Source organism: Chaetodon trifascialis, chromosome 11 (genome assembly GCF_039877785.1).
Source record: "Chaetodon trifascialis isolate fChaTrf1 chromosome 11, fChaTrf1.hap1, whole genome shotgun sequence".
Classification (NCBI taxonomy): Eukaryota; Metazoa; Chordata; class Actinopteri; order Chaetodontiformes; family Chaetodontidae; genus Chaetodon; species Chaetodon trifascialis.
In genome coordinates this window covers 18,125,583-18,143,196 of record NC_092066.1, presented here as the reverse complement: position 1 = coordinate 18,143,196, position 17,614 = coordinate 18,125,583, and the positions used below count along the sequence as shown (strand labels likewise).

The following is a 17,614-nucleotide window of genomic DNA, read 5'->3' as shown; positions in this document are numbered from 1 at the left end:
ACACACTTTGGGAGTTTTTTGAGGTGAGGCCAAAATCCCAGAATTCCACCTGATCCACAAATGGTTTCAATTATGGCCCACAGAGGCAGCTGAGAGCGGCAGGATCTGGCAGCTTCCACCAAGAGCTACTGACAAAAACAGACTGGAGCTCATTTTCCTGCAGAGGAGAACCTGCTAATTACTGAGGGAGACATGATGTTTTAGAAAAAACTATTGCTGCATACAAACAACATGAGTCACAGCTGGGATTAAAAGTAAAATGGACACATCAGCGACAGCAGAAGAGAGGCAGAAGCTTGTTTTGATGATCACAATGATTTGGTGGCATACATCTTATGTGTTGTATATTATTTTTCTCATTTCACAGAATTCTTTTCTAGATAAAAGAGCTTTACAGATGCCTGGAATCATGCTAATCTAACCAAAACCTCCATTAAAAAGTTACTGAAAAAGTTTTACTGTCCTTTAAAATGCTGCTGCAGAAACGCAAGGAACAAGTAACCTTCTGGATGCTTTGTGTGAAAAGAAAAGCTGATGTGAATGTAAAGAAACAGAAAAGTAAATTCAGAACCACACTTTCCATTTTTAAGACACTTTTTTCCTTTTGCATCTGATCCATGACTGCTAACTGTTCCTTAAAGATAACAGCTCTTGTTGTAATTTAACTATGTAAAATATTGTAAAATAGCTTGTGTTCATTTAAAGGACTAGTTTGGGATATAAACCTAAATATTTGTGCGATGAATGGAACTCTCTATAGCGATGGTACCTTGAAGGCATCCATGCACATCTCACAATACTTAAAGGTGCTGGATGCAAGAGAGCAAAGCAATAAGGAAGGACTGTGTTTTCTGTGTTGGCTGCATGCAAGGTGTTCATGTCATTACACAGTGCCTGTGGACTTGACCAGTTTCCCCCGGATCACTGCAAATTAACCACTTGCATGGTATACCTTTGGTCATCTCCTTTTTGAGATAACAAGTGCACCAGAAATCTCTGAGCAGAAAATGGAACGTGCTGGCAGCTGGGCTCAAACTGAGCAGAGCTAAGTATAAGTCCAAACAGATTTGCTTCCAGGGGCACATCTTTGATTAGATGTTTAATGAGACCCAACCCAGAGAAAGTGGCTGGCATTGAAAAATTTCTCACAACCTCAAAATGTATTGGAGCTCAAGTCGTTCCTTGGAATGGTCAACAGCATGGCCATATTCATCCCAGAGCTCTCTACAGCTGCACAACCACTCTGCAAACTGCTGAGGGCGAAGGTGGAGTGGATGTGTGGACTTGCACAGCAGACCGCCTTCCAGATGCTGAAGTCTGCCTCAGCATCTGCACCTGTACTCTCCTTCTACATAGCGTTGGATTTCCATCTCTGGAGCCACAGTGCTAGTCTGGCTAAAAAGACCAAACCAAGGGATAAACATTACGCTGCATGTACAGTGTACAATGTTTCCTGGGTTAATTTTGCCTGCAGAATACAAAAGGGGGTGAGCGGAATGACATTGAGCATTTTTCATTCTAATTAAGCAAATGAAAGTAGAGGCCACGTCCTGTAGGCCGCCCACTATCCGTGAGAGCAGCAGCTGCAGCAGCGGAGCTGCAGGGTGTCGTGGTGGATGTGGGTGGGTAATGGCTGATATTCTTCCTATTTTCCAGCTTATCTGCAGCGTTACATCAAGCCGCTGCTGTTTGCACACACAGTGACCTTAATGGAAGACGACCCTGTTTAATGACCACAGCTGGTGTGTCGGTCTCTAACAATAATAGAGAGCCATCATCCTCACAGAAGACCTTCTGCATGCCCACATCCCATTTTCTCAACCAATTATAAACACTAACGAGGAAAACATTTAGAAAAGGTCAGCACAGAAACTGGTGCTGCTTATCATTATATTGGAGACATATTTCAGTTTTACATCAGCCATGGATTCACTTCAGCAATTGGTAACTCACAACAAATGCAATGAACATATCATAACACCAGACGGCATTAGAGAAAGGACATGTAATTCTACAAGGACAAGGCTGATTTCAGTGCACTTTCATTTTTAGCACACTTCACGTGGACTGATGTAACCTTGGAGAGAAATGACAGAGATTGACAGAGAAATATGGGTGCAGCAGACAGATTGCAAGTGCAAGAGAGCGGGAAAGAGGTGACAAGCTTCAGGGGAAAGAGCGGAGGAAGGTGAGGGAGGAAGAGGAAGAGAGATAGGAGAGATTCATTGATCCTGGAAAGAACTCAAAGACACGTCCCTCAATTCAGCGATTCAAAGAGCTGGCTCACAGTCAGCGAGGTGGAGCTGGTGCGACAGCTCGCCAGAAGAATATGAAATGAGTCCAGAAGTGTCATATGCCTCTGTCTTTCTCTGAATTTGTATTTCTCCTCCTTTGAGGGGTGGCGCAACAGTGACGCAGCAGTTTATCGATGCCGCAATAGAGCATTAACAAATAATACTTGCAGTAAGTGGTGGCTACACTTAAGAGCAGACAAGACTGTGGCAGCATGTGCACACAGTTTCCCTCTGAGACACAGTGTCACCTTATCAGAATATCTTTAATAAAAACAGGATGAAGACGAGTGAGAATAAAACCATGCTATGTATTTTATGCGGTGCATATGTTAATTAAACTATATACAGTGTATCAAAAAGAGGAAAAAAAATCATACTGTGAAAGATACATGCACGTTTTTAAACCCATGTGTAATAACAGATTACATGTCAGAACAAGCACAGTAAGGTTTTAATTTTCACAGTCCAAAAAATGTGTTAGAATATCCAGACACACTTTTCTTCACAGGCCGTCATTAGAAAGCAGCAAAAATGAACATGACCATGCCGGGTGTGCCACAAATCCATCAACACGGACACAACCACAGTGCGACAAGCCCAGCGAGTGGAGATGGCACCAAGTCAGGGAACCGAACGTATGTAAGGTACAACAATCATCAAGCAGACACGCGCACAGTATGTAACACACAGACAGAGGAACACCACAGTGTTTATACCACCTGACAGTTCAGGGTTTGGACAAAGCTGCACAGTCCCAAATTCATATCTACAAGTAATAGAAGTGGTAGAAGTAGTGTTTTTTTGGCTTTGGAGTCAAAATGGAACTGAGAAACACAGAAACACTAAAGACGTTCTTTAGATTTAATATCTTGTGTACGTGGTGTGGAACCCAAGAACATTTAAATGCAAAAACTTTTATTATCAAAGGTGTAATTGCACTGATGTGTGATAATTTACTCTCAGGTCAAAATTTCAATTTGACCAAATACCTGCAAAATTGTCATCAGCCGATCTACACTTTGTGTTTATCACCAATTTGGAAATATTTGTATGTTAACACACTAAACTGTTGTAACGTGTGAACACGGTAAACGTTATTCATGTATTTTAGCACGCTGACGTTAGCGTTCAGCTCTGCCTTACATACTTACTTACATTCTTACTCTAGCGTTAGCATGGCTGTAAACTCTTAGTTTTGTTTAAATTTAATTGATAAAGGCATTATTGATTTGATAGAAACACACTGGATGTGTTAAACATCTTTAAAGGTTCTGTAAGGTACTATTATTATTACTACTTATTATTACTGTAAAATGTTATTATTTGGTGTATTTATAATTGAACATTCACATAGTCAGGCATGTAATGAGTGATAGAGTTCGATCAAATTTTTATCCAAAGATTGTTTTTATGAAATCATTAATATCCTATAATCAATTATACTTTGGGCATCTTTGTTTTTATTATTTAGTCTCATGAGTTCCACCACTCACACATTGTCTCTGTGGAGAGGACAGGAGGCAGCACTGTTAAAGGTTCAAAATTAAAAAATTGCGCTCTGTCCAGTACGAGACACAAATAATCGCGGTTTACTGATGTCACAAGAGATGATTACTGTGTAATAAAGTCCTTCAGATTCTGAATTTCACCCAGAAGTGCAATGTTGCCTTGTGCAGCTTTAAGAGCACCACTACACAGCCATCTCGTCCCCTAAGCAGTCCGGCAGATTCTCTGCATTCAGCACGTTTAAGAGTCGAGCGGCACCATCTGCCCCCACTGCCTCCCCCTGCCCCCAGCTGTCCCGGTCATCGCTCTCATCTGTGTTTGATTCATACTCCGATCCGATCCCCGACTCCCTAAATCGAAGCAGCTCCAGGGCTCCCAGGACCTGCTCCCCCAGCAGCGAGCTTTCATCCGGGGCTCCGTCGCTGGGAGTCTCCCCGGTGTCCTGGCCCTGCTCCTGACCATCTGGCCCCCGGGAGGAGAAGCGGAAGCACTCGAGCCGAACTCCACTGCCGCTGAGCCCCAGAGGGCTGGTGTCAGTGCCCACCGTGCCTGGAGAGCAGGGTCCGGGGAGGGTAGAGACCCAGGCACCGTCACTAATGGGGAGCAGGGTCTGAGCGGCTAAAGCGCCCATAGATGAGGAAGAAGTGAGGGGTTCATGAGGCGTGCCTGGGGGCTTGGCGCGGAATGTGATCTCCAGAAGACTGTCCTGGGAACCCACTAAGGACAGAGACAAAATACCAAAAGAGGCATGTGTACTATTATAAAGCACAGAGAGAATTTATTGTTATCACATGTTAACAGAGATGAGAGGTTTGAGCAAAGCAGATGGGATTATACGGACTGAGGTGACATCTGTGCTGACAGCATTTGATAATTTAGGAGTATATGGCACCATGCTGCCACTGGCTAAATGCAGGGAGAGGAGAGGAGAGCAGAGAGCAGAACTGAATCCTCTGAGAGAGCTGCCATGGGGATAATTAATTGCGTGCCAGAATTGGATGAAAAAGGAGCCATAAGGACGGGAAGGAGGCAAGGAAAGAAAGAGATGAAAGGAAAAGGAACAAACTCAGAAAAGGATCTTCAGATGGAAATTAGCAGAAGAGAAAACATGGAAACAGAAGAAGATTTGAGGCAACACAACATAATAAAATACATACTATAGCAAGATAGCCACTCACTGGAGGTTAACTGGCCAGCAGCTTTGAGCTCCAGTTCCTGGATCTGTTTGACCAGCAGGGAAATGTGTTGCAGCAGGTCGGTGTTCTGCTGCAGCAGCCTCTGCACTCTGGCCTGGGCATCGGTCCGCGCACACACCTCCACTGACAGCTGCTCCTGGAGCACGTGGACCTGAACAGAACCACACACACATCATCAAGAACACACACACACACACACACACACACACACACACACACACACACACACACACACACACACACACACACACACACACGCAAACCCAAAGTGAAAAGAAAAAAAAAAAAAATTGGATGGATTCTCGCCTTTTTGCGATGCTCTTTTATTTGTTCTCATTAGACACAGACATTTATTAAAAACCCACACTGTCATTAGGAGGGAATCTGCTAATTAAATTCTGCAGTGGCTCTTATGTTTGGAGCTTGTTCAAAGTCAAAAGTTTCACTCTGTAGACACTAATGACACATCATTAGGAATCAGTGTCTGTGAACACGACTGGCCAAAAGAAGTTAGAAACTCTAAAACTCACAAAAGGTTTGCTTCAAATCTCCACCGGCCTTGAAACCGCGACTCGCACATATTTGATTTGATGAGAAACTTTTCAAAAGGTTATGTGAAAGTTAAAGGAATGAAAGAATTTAATAACCTGAAATATTTTCATATTGAACACACCACAGATTGAAAATGGCAATAGTACCCCATTCTCCAGATTAAATCAAATTGTTATTCCTGTTTTTTAAATTTTTTTTCTAATTTGCCTGATTTTTGTTTCATTATGCATTCCAGTATTCATAATAAGGGGATTTTGATGTTCAGTTTAATACAACCTTAAGTTATAACTGTTCCTCTTGTTAAGTCAAGAACTCATCAAACAAATCTGCTCTTAAAATTAAGTTCATTCTACTCGCTAAGCTAAGCTAAGCTAAGTCTGATCTATAGGCAATATGTTTTTAGCCATGTTTGCAGCTCTATGGATGGCACTGTCAGATGGTCGGTTGTTTGGTCCGGACTAAATCCCTGAATCCCTCCAACTCCTGAATTTTTCTCTCGAGTGACCAGCAGGTTAATGTTTGTTGTTTTTAGCAAAATGTGTCAACAACTATGACATAGATTGCCATTGAATGTGGTCCACATTTGTGTCCTCCTCAGGATGAATTATAATAACTCTGGTGTTCCTTCAGCATTTCATCTCAGCCAATCCTGTCAAAATCTGAATTTGTACAATACTCTGATTTATGACCTATTATCACATTCCCGTCAGCATCAGCTTTGTGGTTTATTCAAATTAGCAATTATTAGCATGCTAACATGCTAAACTAAGAATCATGACCATGGCACGCAATGTACCTGCTTTACATAAGCATGTTATTAGCATTGCCATTGTGTGCATGATAGCATGCTGATGTTAGTGTTTAGCTCAGTAGTATGTATGCATTAATACAGCTGCACAGAGCCACTAACATGGCTGTAGCCTCTTACTGCGTGTTCAGACTAATGTCCCCATACCAGAATTTTAAACTCTGATATGAGTATAAAAAAACACACTCGATGCCTCTTTCCACACCAGTAAAGGCTGAGGAGCAGTCAACTTTCTTCCACGATGTTTCATCTATGCAGCTTTGTGTTGAAAATCTGATTCCAGATCTGTCTTTTTTTAACTCAACTCAACTCAACTCAACTCAACTCAACTCAACTCAACTCAACTCAACTCAACTCAACTCAACTCAACTCAAACTTTATTTATAGAGCACATTTAAAACAACCGGGGTTGGCCAAAGTGCTGTACAGAGTAAAAGGATAAAATAGCTTTAGTACTTTTGATACTATTGAACGTATAATAAATGGAAATTGTATCATTTTACATGTGGTGTCGCTAACATATGGAAGATCGATACTTCTGACATGCTGAGTTCAGGCAGCTCCTTGGTTTTCAAGGTAAACACAGGGGCAGCTCTCGCCCTTGTCCATGTGCATCACTTTTCAGACTTTACGCTGGTTCAACTTTTTCAACCTGCTGTGGCGGCTCACCGTGTGACCATGGCAACCACAGAAACTACAGTGAGGGAGACAATGGGAGCTGATTTTACTGGTATCTGAGTACACCTCTTCAGCAGCACAAAACAGATGGATCAATGAAGAGAAACGGCCTGTGAGCAGCATCACCATCAAAGTCTGGGACAATAACAACATCTATGATCCTGGGGAGCAGAGCTTGATACGTTCTTATATTCTTTTAAGCTACAACCTGGTTAAATGATGAGATTATACTGTATACTGTGGTGTACAGGCTGGTTGATCTTTAATGTATGGCTTTGCACTTGAATGAACTCAGCAAACACTTTGCAGAGCAATGCTGCCATTAGATGCTACATCAGGAACAAAAAGTCAGAACGAAAGAGAGATAAACATCATAGAGGTGGTTCCAAGAGCAACTGCCATCAGTACCTGTGCCGAAGCTGCCAGCGCCTGTTGTTCCTGCTGCTGCAGTTGTTTCTGGAGGAGCTGGACCTGGTGCTCTTCAGAGCAGGGAGCTTCTGCTGCCGACTGAGCTGACACAGAGGCTCCAAGGATGGGGGAGCTCAGCAGGAGAGATGGGTCACTGGACACCTACAGCAGAGATGACAGTAAACTGGGCTCTACTTAATACTACTAACAGCATCAAAAAGTTAAAGTAATGTGAAAGAGGAATTTCCTTACATGTGGCCACTAATGTGCATTTTTCTTAGCCACCATGAACACACAAAAACATAAGCAACACCCACAGAAATATGAGTTTAATCACTAGAAATACGAGGAAAAACAGTCCTGAACATGACATATGTCATGCTTGAACAGTCAATTAAAAACCTCCACAGCAATGGACCCTCTGCAGCAACAACGCCGCCAAAATGAATAGAAACACAAATCTTGCATATGCGAAGAAAAACATCACGAGAGCTTGTGTGTGGAAACACATCTAAAGACGTGGTTTGAAAGTCTGTCTCTGTCAGGACTGAGCTATAATGCTACTTTAGCTCGTGATTTGATTTCGAATAGTTACCAAAAATAACTCTGACCAGCGCAGCTCTGTGTTTGTTTGAGCTGCATGCAGCGCAGGTGGACAGGGTGAAGTGTAGTAAGCTTTTAGGTAGACAGACGGAGAGGCATCGCTGCTACATCTACCATGTCAGGTTGTATAAATTAAAAAAAAAGATGAAAGAGGCACTTGGATCTCACAGCAAAGGAAGATCAATAAAGAAGTTGTGGGTGTTCTATTGAGGCTGCCGTTGATGGAACATTTTGTGTTGCTGCCTGCTTCTGTCATAGATTTCCACTTGAATTACGAGTGAGCTGTGAGAAAGAAGAGCCCGGCCTTTGACTTTCACCGGCTGACACCGAAGCATGACATTTACGGACGTTTCAGGCATTTTCTGCTGCCTTTGTGCAAGCTGAAGATAGAAATATTGCATTATAGTTTCAGGTCAGTGACACATTTACACTAGTGTTGCTTTCACTTTAGTCTTGTTTTTATTCGTCAACAATATTTCATTATATATTTAATTATAGTTATTGTCACATGACCAGAATTTACCTTGCGTCTCGTCTCGTTTCTGTCACGTTATAAAGGTTCGTTGATGACAATATTTCGTCATGATTTTCATTGATGAAAGCAACGCTGATATACTCTCACAATACGGCTCTGTGGGTAGTGGCACTGTTTAAGTTGGCTAACGTGTTAGCCTTATTTAACTGGGCACTATAAAACCAAAACAATGAGCTGAAAGACGCTAAAACGCTCAGTGGAGTCTGTCATTATGAGCGACTCCTTTCACATGCAAGCAGTCCTGTGGTCCACTTTTAATATAAATGTGTTGATTATGGCAGCTTTAAGTTTAGTTCTAATGCTGAGAGTTTAACAGGATTTCATTTTCCCAAGAGGTGGGCAGTTGGATTGAGGCTCCACAACACAAGCATGATAAATCAATCATACTGTGCAGTTCACTCCGGTTATGTCAAAGGAATCGGTGGTCTAGTACAAAGTACAGAGGAGCATCATTTAATCTCATTCTGAAGATGGTGTTTTAATGGGGGCTCCATCAGGGGAATCTATACAGTAACGATCTACAGATTGACTGGACGGGCTGCTGTTAGATGGTTCAACCATTCAGGAGATATGACTCATGCAATCATGTTAGAGTGCTGCTGTGGGAAGAGCAGCCATGAAGGACACGACTTTTCTGTCATGTCTGAGACGGGAGATCAATACGGTGGATTCTCCTGTCATTAATACTGGACTGTGAAGGACACTTGGCCTTCAAATTGCACACAGGAGGGGGAGAAAAAGCCGGTGAGATTTGGACACATGAAATATTTAATTGAGCCATAATTACATATAGAAATAATAAGGACAGTTATTTCTCAGGTAAACATGGAATTAGATGTAAAATTCAATTCAAGCCAATTAACTCCTCGCCAACATGAGTTTTTATGTGTTTGGTGGTAAAGCTGACAGTGCCACGGAGAGCTGAGCTGACAAACATCAGAGAGCAGATAGCCGCTTGTTCGACGTCTCAGGATTAGTGGAGCGGCACAAGTAAACCTTGCTATATTTCCATTAATAAATCATCACTCATCACATCAATATTGAACAGCTTCGCGGAGCTTTTCTTCACAAACAGGCTCTACATCCCTCAGTGGCTCAGACACCCTCAGTGATATTCACACGGCTTCATAAGAGGCCGAACTTTCATCATGACTCTGTGAGCGGCCCAGAATTATTCACAGACAGGACATTTCGGACTTTTTAAATCATTCCTTTTCTAAAATATTGGAAAACCAAAAAGTCTGTCAAAAATGCATCGTGTTTTCCCTGTTTTATCCTTGATCCTTGTCTGTTTTTTAAGATTTTTTAGACTGTTGGCCGTCAAAACCAGTGATTTGAAAATGCCGTTTTGAGTTTGAGGAAAACTGTGAGGGGAGCTGGTCGTGATCTTCTGCACCAAACCATTGATTGATTGAGAAAACAAATGGCAGATGTAGATGATAATTTATAATGAAAAGGTGCTAACTGCAGCCCCGTATTTTAGATGCTGTCTCATACAGAGTGGTGCCATATGCGTCCATAAATCACACTTTGGAGGGTTACCTTCAACACCTCCTGTGCTTCTAATGCAGTGAGAAAATTGCAGGAACAACACTGAAATGGCCAAGGACGTCTGGACTCTACCTCGCCATCGTTAGCGATGGGCTCTTCCTTTTTGCTCTTCTCCAGGTCTGACGAAGAGACGCACTCAATGCTCTCCTCTGTAGTGGCTTCAAGGTCAGTCTCCTCTGACAATGCAAACCTCTTCTTTGCTGCAGATAGATCAAACAGATATAAGTCATTTTTACTTTGAGCTTTATAGTTTGCTACGTGTCTAGAGGCGGTGACAGCAGCAGCAGCCGCCGGCAAAGAGCTGGCAGAAGCCCTCACAAGGTCTTTGATCAACGGCTCGCACGACTCACAAAAACAGATCTGCAGCTGCAGCATGGCGAGCTGCTGAAAAAAATCTATCAGTGCTGGATAATGACATCTTTCTCGGGGAGGTGTGCTCAGTCGCCACTGTTGGTTTCTGCAGGCGCTGAGGGTTTTGTTAGTGAGAGAGAGAAGAAGGAGGAGGGAAGGAGGATGAAGAAGAAGAAGGCCTGGGGAGTGTGTGTGTGGCAGAGTGAGGAGAAGAAAGGATATTTAGTTTGTGTGTGTGACAGAAGGAGAGAGAGAGAGAGAGACATGGAGGGAGAGCGGACCAGATTTGTGGATGTCATTTTGTGTGTGCGTGCATGTGTGCGTGCGTGTGTGTGTGTGCAGATGGGAGTCACCTGGTACTGCCTCTGATTCCTCCGCCTTCCCCTCCTCATCCTCCTGGTCATCGCTTTTCTGCTGCAGGGTCAGCTGGTGACACACATCGAACGCCTGACCCACCGTTCGCACGATCCTCATGGCCTGAGACTGCAAGGGAGGACACAGAGTAAAAGTGTGTGTGTGTGTGTGTGTGTGTGTGTTGAGGTTTGGAGAGCCGAGGTGGGGGAGGCACCAGCAGGAGCAGAGCAAGGGAGGATGCAGACGTGAATGAAGAGGCACAGAAGGCGAGAAGTAGATCGATGAATGAGTGTGCATTTGTGAGCAGGGAAAGAGGAAGAACATGAAAAATGGACACAATAGTAGGAGGAAGAAAATGGGGAATGCTGCTGGGGCAGAATGGGAGGTGAAAATGAAGACAGAGGGGAGGGTAGGAGGGGACCAAATTAAAGTCAGAAGATATTAGGAGCACAGGGCTCCAGCTGCTTGTCCTTGTCTGTCTGCTCTGCATGCGCTGGGCTGTCAGTGATGGATCGGCCTATTTCAGAAGCGAGTAACTTTGACGGCAGAGGGAGTAAAGATAGAGTTTGTTGTTTTTGCTGGAAGCTCTGTAGGTGTGTGAGCATCACCGGGTCATCCATCAGGGACAGTTTAATTTGCAATAAGTCAGAAATTAGAGGCCATTCTCTTGAGCTTTGGGAAATTTTGGTTTTAGAGACCAAATAATTGAGAAAATAATCAATAATGAAAATAATGGTTGTAGCTGCAGAGTCTTTTCATTATATATATGTATATTGTCTTGAAAAGCTTCAATGTTGTTATTACACAAATTCAATATTGCTCTGGCTCAAATGTGGCTATCAGTGTTTCTTAAACTGAACACATAGACGAAAAAAAAATCAGTGCTGCCTTTGAGACACCAGCACTTCTCTGATCGATTTCAGGCTTCTCTTCCTTAAGTCCTAATAGACAGAAAAGCGGCAGCATCCTAAATCCACTGGAATAAAACTTCATCCACCATGTCCTTCCTCAATCTCACTAAAGGTGAGTTTTTGTGTTTTCTATATTGAATAGTGACAGAAACAGCATTGAAATGAAAGCACTGTCACTGCCTCCTTCAGGAGGATTATGGTGCCTCGAGGCATTCAGTCAATATGTCAACGTATCTCAGACTAGTTCAATAAAGTTAAATAGCAAGAGAAAATAACGCAGGAATAAAGCCATGGGATTTATTATTTTTCTCCATCGATCCAAAATGTAATTTTGTTTTAAAAATTAAACTCCCAGCCCTCCGAAGGCCAAACACAAAAGGCTCTGTAGCTGTAATGAGCTGACATCTAAGCCCTGCTGGGCAGCAACATGCCGTGATGAAAATAAATCAAATCTCCTCCTATCAGCTGGTCCATCTCCTCCTACTCAGCACACATGCTTAGTCTGCAAAGCTCAGATAAGGCTCTGCAGCCCCGGGGATGCAGCGAGGCACCGCTGGCCGTGTCCCTGACAATGTGGTGGGCGTTCGTTCAGCAGTGGTGAAAATGTCTTAAAGTGCTAAGTGAAAAGGCCCCTCTTCTTCTCTCTTCCAACCAGGATGATTAGTATGCAGCTTCACTAAGTCACTGTCTGTCTGGTATCCATGGTGAAGAGATGAGAGTCAACCTCACTGATGCTCGGTCTTTGTCATGAAGGCAAAAAATGTCTCTGCTTGATATGCAAATATTGTGGAGACTGCACACACGAGAAAGCGTTCATGTGTGGTCCAGCAGGACGATACATCACTGAGACAATGGGCACAAAACCATCATCAGACGCAATGCACAGAGGATGGAGTGCAAAATAAAACACACATTGATTGGCTGTGGTTCAAAGCTGTTTGCGGTCCGCTTAAGAGATGAAGCTGAGGATATTCTGTCCTTCTGTTAGTGTCAACAACAGCCATGATTGCGCCAAAACCAACAATGTGTTTGTCTCTTAATACTTTGCAACTCGCCCTGTCTGTCGTGTTCTTCTACACAAATGGGATATAATGTTAGTGAGCTTTAGAGGTGGTGGTAGGCAGGTTTTGTCACCTTCAGGCAGAGCCAGGCTAGCTGTTTCCTCCCGTTTCCAGTCTTAATGCTAAGCTACGCTAACCAGACAAACAGCAGAGTTGTATCTTCTCATCTATCTCGCCAAGAAAGCAAGTAAACACACAGTACTGCTGACTCAGGAATACATATTTTCACTTTCAAAAAGGCTAAATAATTTCCTAAAGCTGCTGGGCTCTTTAGTTTTTTGTAAACATTAAGGACACAATAGATTGTGTCCTGTCTGGGGACTATTTTCAGCCGTGGATTTGGTGCTTTAATGAGTGCTGAGTCTGTGGCACTGACTGGAAATATACTGCAGTGCCCATGTTTAAAACAGTGTCAGTGACTCAGAGCAACAGTGAGGCTGCTGTGCTTTTGTTTTTGGTCAACAATGGAGCTCAATGACACACTGAAATAAGATACATCAGGCTTATTGTTTGTGCTGCTCACAAAGACTTATTCTAAAGTAGCATCAGTTAATGAACTGATGTACTATAGAATCAGTATACTATAAATACTATATATACTATGATATATCAGGAAAATACAGAATCTCACTGGACTTTTGAGTTTATTGGGGATCAGACCTACTTTCCTCTTTGACTTGAACACATTGCAGCGGAAAATGTTGCTCTGTCCCTCCCTCGCGATGTAACTGAAGATCTTCAAGTCTTGGGCATCATGCGAGACGTAGAAGATCCTGTTAAAGGGAAGATGATGTGTGATTTGTCAGGGAGCAGGTTACAAGCGGCCAGGTTATTTGATTTTTCATTGAATGTACATCCACAGGGCCAACCTGTAAATGGGATCCTGGGTCACCAAAATGGTGTTCTCATCCCACGACCACCCTTTTCTCTGTTGTAACAAAAAAAAAAACAAAAAACAAAACACATGGGTGGACGATGACAAAGACAAAAGATATAACTGAAATAAAGTCACATTTTACAGGACTGACCTTCTTCTTTTTGCGCAGAATCACTTTGATGCTATCAGTGGATATGACGATGTTGACCTTCTTTTTCTTTATATTCTTCAGTTTGAATTCATACTGTGAATGAAAATGAGAGTCAAATTACCGCTGAAGGTTGGCCAAACAAGTGAAGTCAAGCTGATTATCATGTCAGCGATGTGACTGCCCTGCGGAGATGGAGCTCTTTACACTAGATAAATGATATATTGGAAAAGAGAGAAGGGATCCTGCACACAGAGAGATATTTTTGACTGTCTTCTTCTTATAGGAAATCTGAGGTTGAGTAAACACTGAGAAACTGTCAGTTTCTGTTCCTAGGAGCTGTTTAAGCTTTCAAAGGCAGACTTCCCAGAGGGAGGCAGACATGTGTGGGACACTTTCATCCCTCTCCGTGATTAATGCTGGAGCCTGTAGCCTCTGCTTCCACTGCAAGCTCAGGCTCCAAATATCAGCACCCGGAGATCTAAGAACAACCAGAATTTATGTGAAATAACACGGCCCGCTTTGAAAACACACAGTCCAACATCAGATGATTAATTGATCAGATGAAGTCTGTGAAATCAGCGGCCTTCTTCGGCGAACGAGCCGTCGCCCGCTCTGCGTGACAGACTCCGATATTCTCTGTCATCTTTTCTTTGGTTTGTGTAAAAATAACAACCCAGCGCTACCTTTTATTCTCTTCTCACTCCTATATTGACGTTTCTGAACAAAAGAAATCTCACAGGGAGGAAGAAATGGGATAATTGTTACCAGCATATCCGGCCATTTCAGCCCGAATGAATCTGGAGCAATATGTCCCTAAGCCTGCGACCAGAAGATTCAAAGGCCTCTTCCACCTTGTCAAACGCTCTCATCTAATCCATCCGTCTTATTGCTGTGTGGGAGTTTTCCTGCACATGCAGTTGGAGCTCAGGTGAAGGTGAAGGACACCACTCCTGTAATGTGTATGTGCTATGCAGGCTAATGCGGCCTCGTGCAAACTGGGACAAGAGGACCATCCACCTCCACGCGCACACTGCTGTCAGAGAGTGACGAAGTGGAACACAGGAAGTGTCGCCGCCACGTTTTCACGCACGTCAGCCTGAAGCTAACTCAGGCTAACAATGGCCCCCAGCACAACTTATTCTCTCCAGGTTGTGTCGACTCACCTCAAGTCTTATCTATGAGCCGCTGTGAGAGCTTGGAGGACAAGTTAGCTTTTGAATATTCAGAGGGAGTCTCGCCAGCAGCAGAGACTCTTAATTACGGTGCCATGACAGAGCTCACAAACAGCCCCCGCTCTCTTTACAGGCAGGCTTTTATGTTATCAATTTTAATTTTGCCCACATTTAATATCATGTTGTTATTGCATTATTATTTAAATATTTCTTTGTCTCTCCATGTGTTTTCTTTTTGTCTGTTCCTTATCACCTTCCATTTGCTATTTCTGATTTGAAGCCTCGCAGACAATAATTTTCCAAACTCTGCTTTTAGGTAAGAGCCACACAACACAGAAATTTTGTGAAAATGTCTTTGAGGAGAGATGAAAAGGGATCAATACAGACTTGGCCAGCAAGGTCTTCAGCAGCCTTTGGATCGCCTTGTGCACATATTTTCCACTCTGAGCGGCTGTGCAGTGTTTGTCATTCAGTGCGTTATGACAAATTGTAGAAAACGAAAAAAGAAAATTCAGACATTATTGAGTTTCCTGACTGATGTGTCAGTGAGGAAATTCAAACATAAACTGTCACTAAATCTGTGCCAGTACAATCAAATGGCCATTATACTGCACTGCACTCGAGGGATCAGGATTTAGTCCTTCCCGGGTGTCACTGGGGATGTGTCCGACCTCTGAGCTGACACAATGACTTGGTTGTTAGATTAGATCTAACAGCTGACAAGCAGTTAAATCCTCTCCTCCTCGTGTCTGGCTGTAACACTGCAGTGATGTGTAATGACAGGGCATTAGTGTTTCCAGTGGCCTTGTCTGATCTGAAGGGAGGCTCCAGAGCTGTTGGGTTTTATAATGGTATCACATATAAACCTGCACGCTGTATCTCTCCTCAGCCATAAAATCTGGCCCCTGAACCCTGATGTGATTTAAATCACTCCTGACAGCCCACTGAATCTGTCTGAGTGTGTAGTTTTACTCAGACTGGTGATTTATGTGTAAAGAGGATGTTGAGGGGAGTGAGGATCCTGTCCACAAGGTGAGACAGCAGAGAGAGAGAGTGGATTAAAGGGGTCAGGGGTCAAGTTCAGCAGTCTGGATTCACATATTTAAGGGTCTTACTCTGATTCTCCTCATTGCAGCGACTATCTCCATTCGGCTGCCGGGGCGACCCACCTCCAAACTGCCAATGTACTGCAAAATGTGAGAGAAAGGTTTAATGATTGGCACTTTGAGGGGGCGAATGCCACTGACTCTGTGGAGCGTGCTTAGCTGACAGATTGTTTATTTCCACTGCAGTTTTGACAGCTTATTTCACATGCTTTTGCAAATATTCCCCTCTATGACTAAATCATCACACACCAGAGCTGCAGCAGTGGATTAACCGATCGAATGCACCTTTAATCAAAAACACTGAATACTTGATGGCTCCAGCTTCTCACATTTGAGAATTGCTGCATGTTGCACTGTTGATGTGACAAAACAAGATATTTGATGTCATATTTGATGGTTTTCATCGTTTTCTGATGTTTTACTGACCAAACAATTCATTGAGATTGAGATAACAATTGACTGATTAAGCAGTAATGAAATTAAGAGTTAGTTGCAGCCATATTATCCACAGTTAGATTAATTTTGCTGGCTGGCAGAAGCCAAAGACCAAAATTTACAACTAGGTTTGCTCTTCACTTATAGATTTATCAAAACATGGCATAAAGGAAATAAATGAAGTCAGCCTTATTAAGTTATTGGTTAAAGCAACACGTCTCCGTGCAAGTGTCAAATATGATTAATTCACAACCATTTCAAAGTCATGCAAAGTAGACAAAAATCCTACGGTCAATAGACACCTTTAGCATCACATACACGCGTGGATGAAAACGTTGTTACACGAGCAGTGACATCAACAGCTCTCATTTGAAATGTTTGGCCGGTTTTCAAGCCTTAAATTATCCCTGCCACTCAGAGTATCTGTTGCAGAGGGTCCTTACCTTTGCCTCGAAGCAGACCCCATGCTTGAACACCTCGTCGTTGTGCATGGGGATCCTCAAATCCTGCGCGTCATCTACTAAATTGTACTTGGTTACCCCTGGCATCTCTCTACCGATAGCTGACTCGCTCCCGTCCGTTGTTTTACGACAGCGCTAGAGCACCTGCAGATATGCGCATCTCCTCCGGCGCTGCTCCGTCCGCACTGTCACCGGAGAGACGCGTCACTCCGGAGGTCATCAGGGTTGAGGCGCACCGGTCGCGACGGTTCGGGTGGTCGGTGGATTCAATTAACACGCTGATCGGTGATCGGTGATCGGTGGGCGCTCACTGACCCCCTCGCTCCGGTCTGAGGCACGACGGAGAAGCAGTACGCACCGCGGCCACCGCCGCCGGGGTCCCGATGACGCACAGATCTCAACACATGATTGTTTCTTCCTCGAAGCACCGCGGCATCAGTCCGCGCGCTAATTGATCAGAGTGAGCGATCAGGATTCACAGCGTGCGCTCATTAGCCATTAAACTTGGTGTCAGATCTAACAGATGAAGACGGACTCAGCTTCTTTAGACTCTATCAGGAGCTATTCAGCTGGTGTTTGGTTGTAGGACATCTAGTGGCATCAC

The 17,614-nt window shown here is 43.4% G+C and overlaps 1 protein-coding gene across 1 annotated transcript; it reads right to left on the bottom strand.

Annotated features, from left to right (window-relative positions):
- Positions 1-2,349: 2,349 nt before the first annotated feature.
- Positions 2,350-17,614, bottom strand: LOC139339374 (carboxyl-terminal PDZ ligand of neuronal nitric oxide synthase protein-like). Its single transcript, XM_070974959.1, has 10 exons — positions 16,993-17,614; positions 16,124-16,195; positions 13,837-13,929; positions 13,678-13,736; positions 13,473-13,581; positions 10,836-10,965; positions 10,204-10,331; positions 7,443-7,604; positions 4,979-5,147; positions 2,350-4,517 (listed from the first exon to the last, which is right to left on the bottom strand). Exons 1-10 carry the CDS (start codon positions 17,095-17,097, stop codon positions 3,985-3,987), a joined length of 1,560 nt encoding a protein of 519 aa, XP_070831060.1. The 5' UTR covers positions 17,098-17,614; the 3' UTR covers positions 2,350-3,984.

Bases quoted from the DNA above. Each gene is read 5' to 3' on its own strand.
- LOC139339374 (XM_070974959.1), bottom strand. From the start codon at position 17,097: ATGCCAGGGGTAACCAAGTACAATTTAGTAGATGACGCGCAGGATTTG. The intron at 16,196-16,992 runs GTAAGGACCCTC...CACATTTTGCAG, and splicing joins GGGTCTGCTTCGAGGCAAAG to TACATTGGCAGTTTGGAGGT. The intron at 4,518-4,978 runs GTGAGTGGCTAT...CTCTGTCCTTAG, and splicing joins TGCTGGCCAGTTAACCTCCA to TGGGTTCCCAGGACAGTCTT.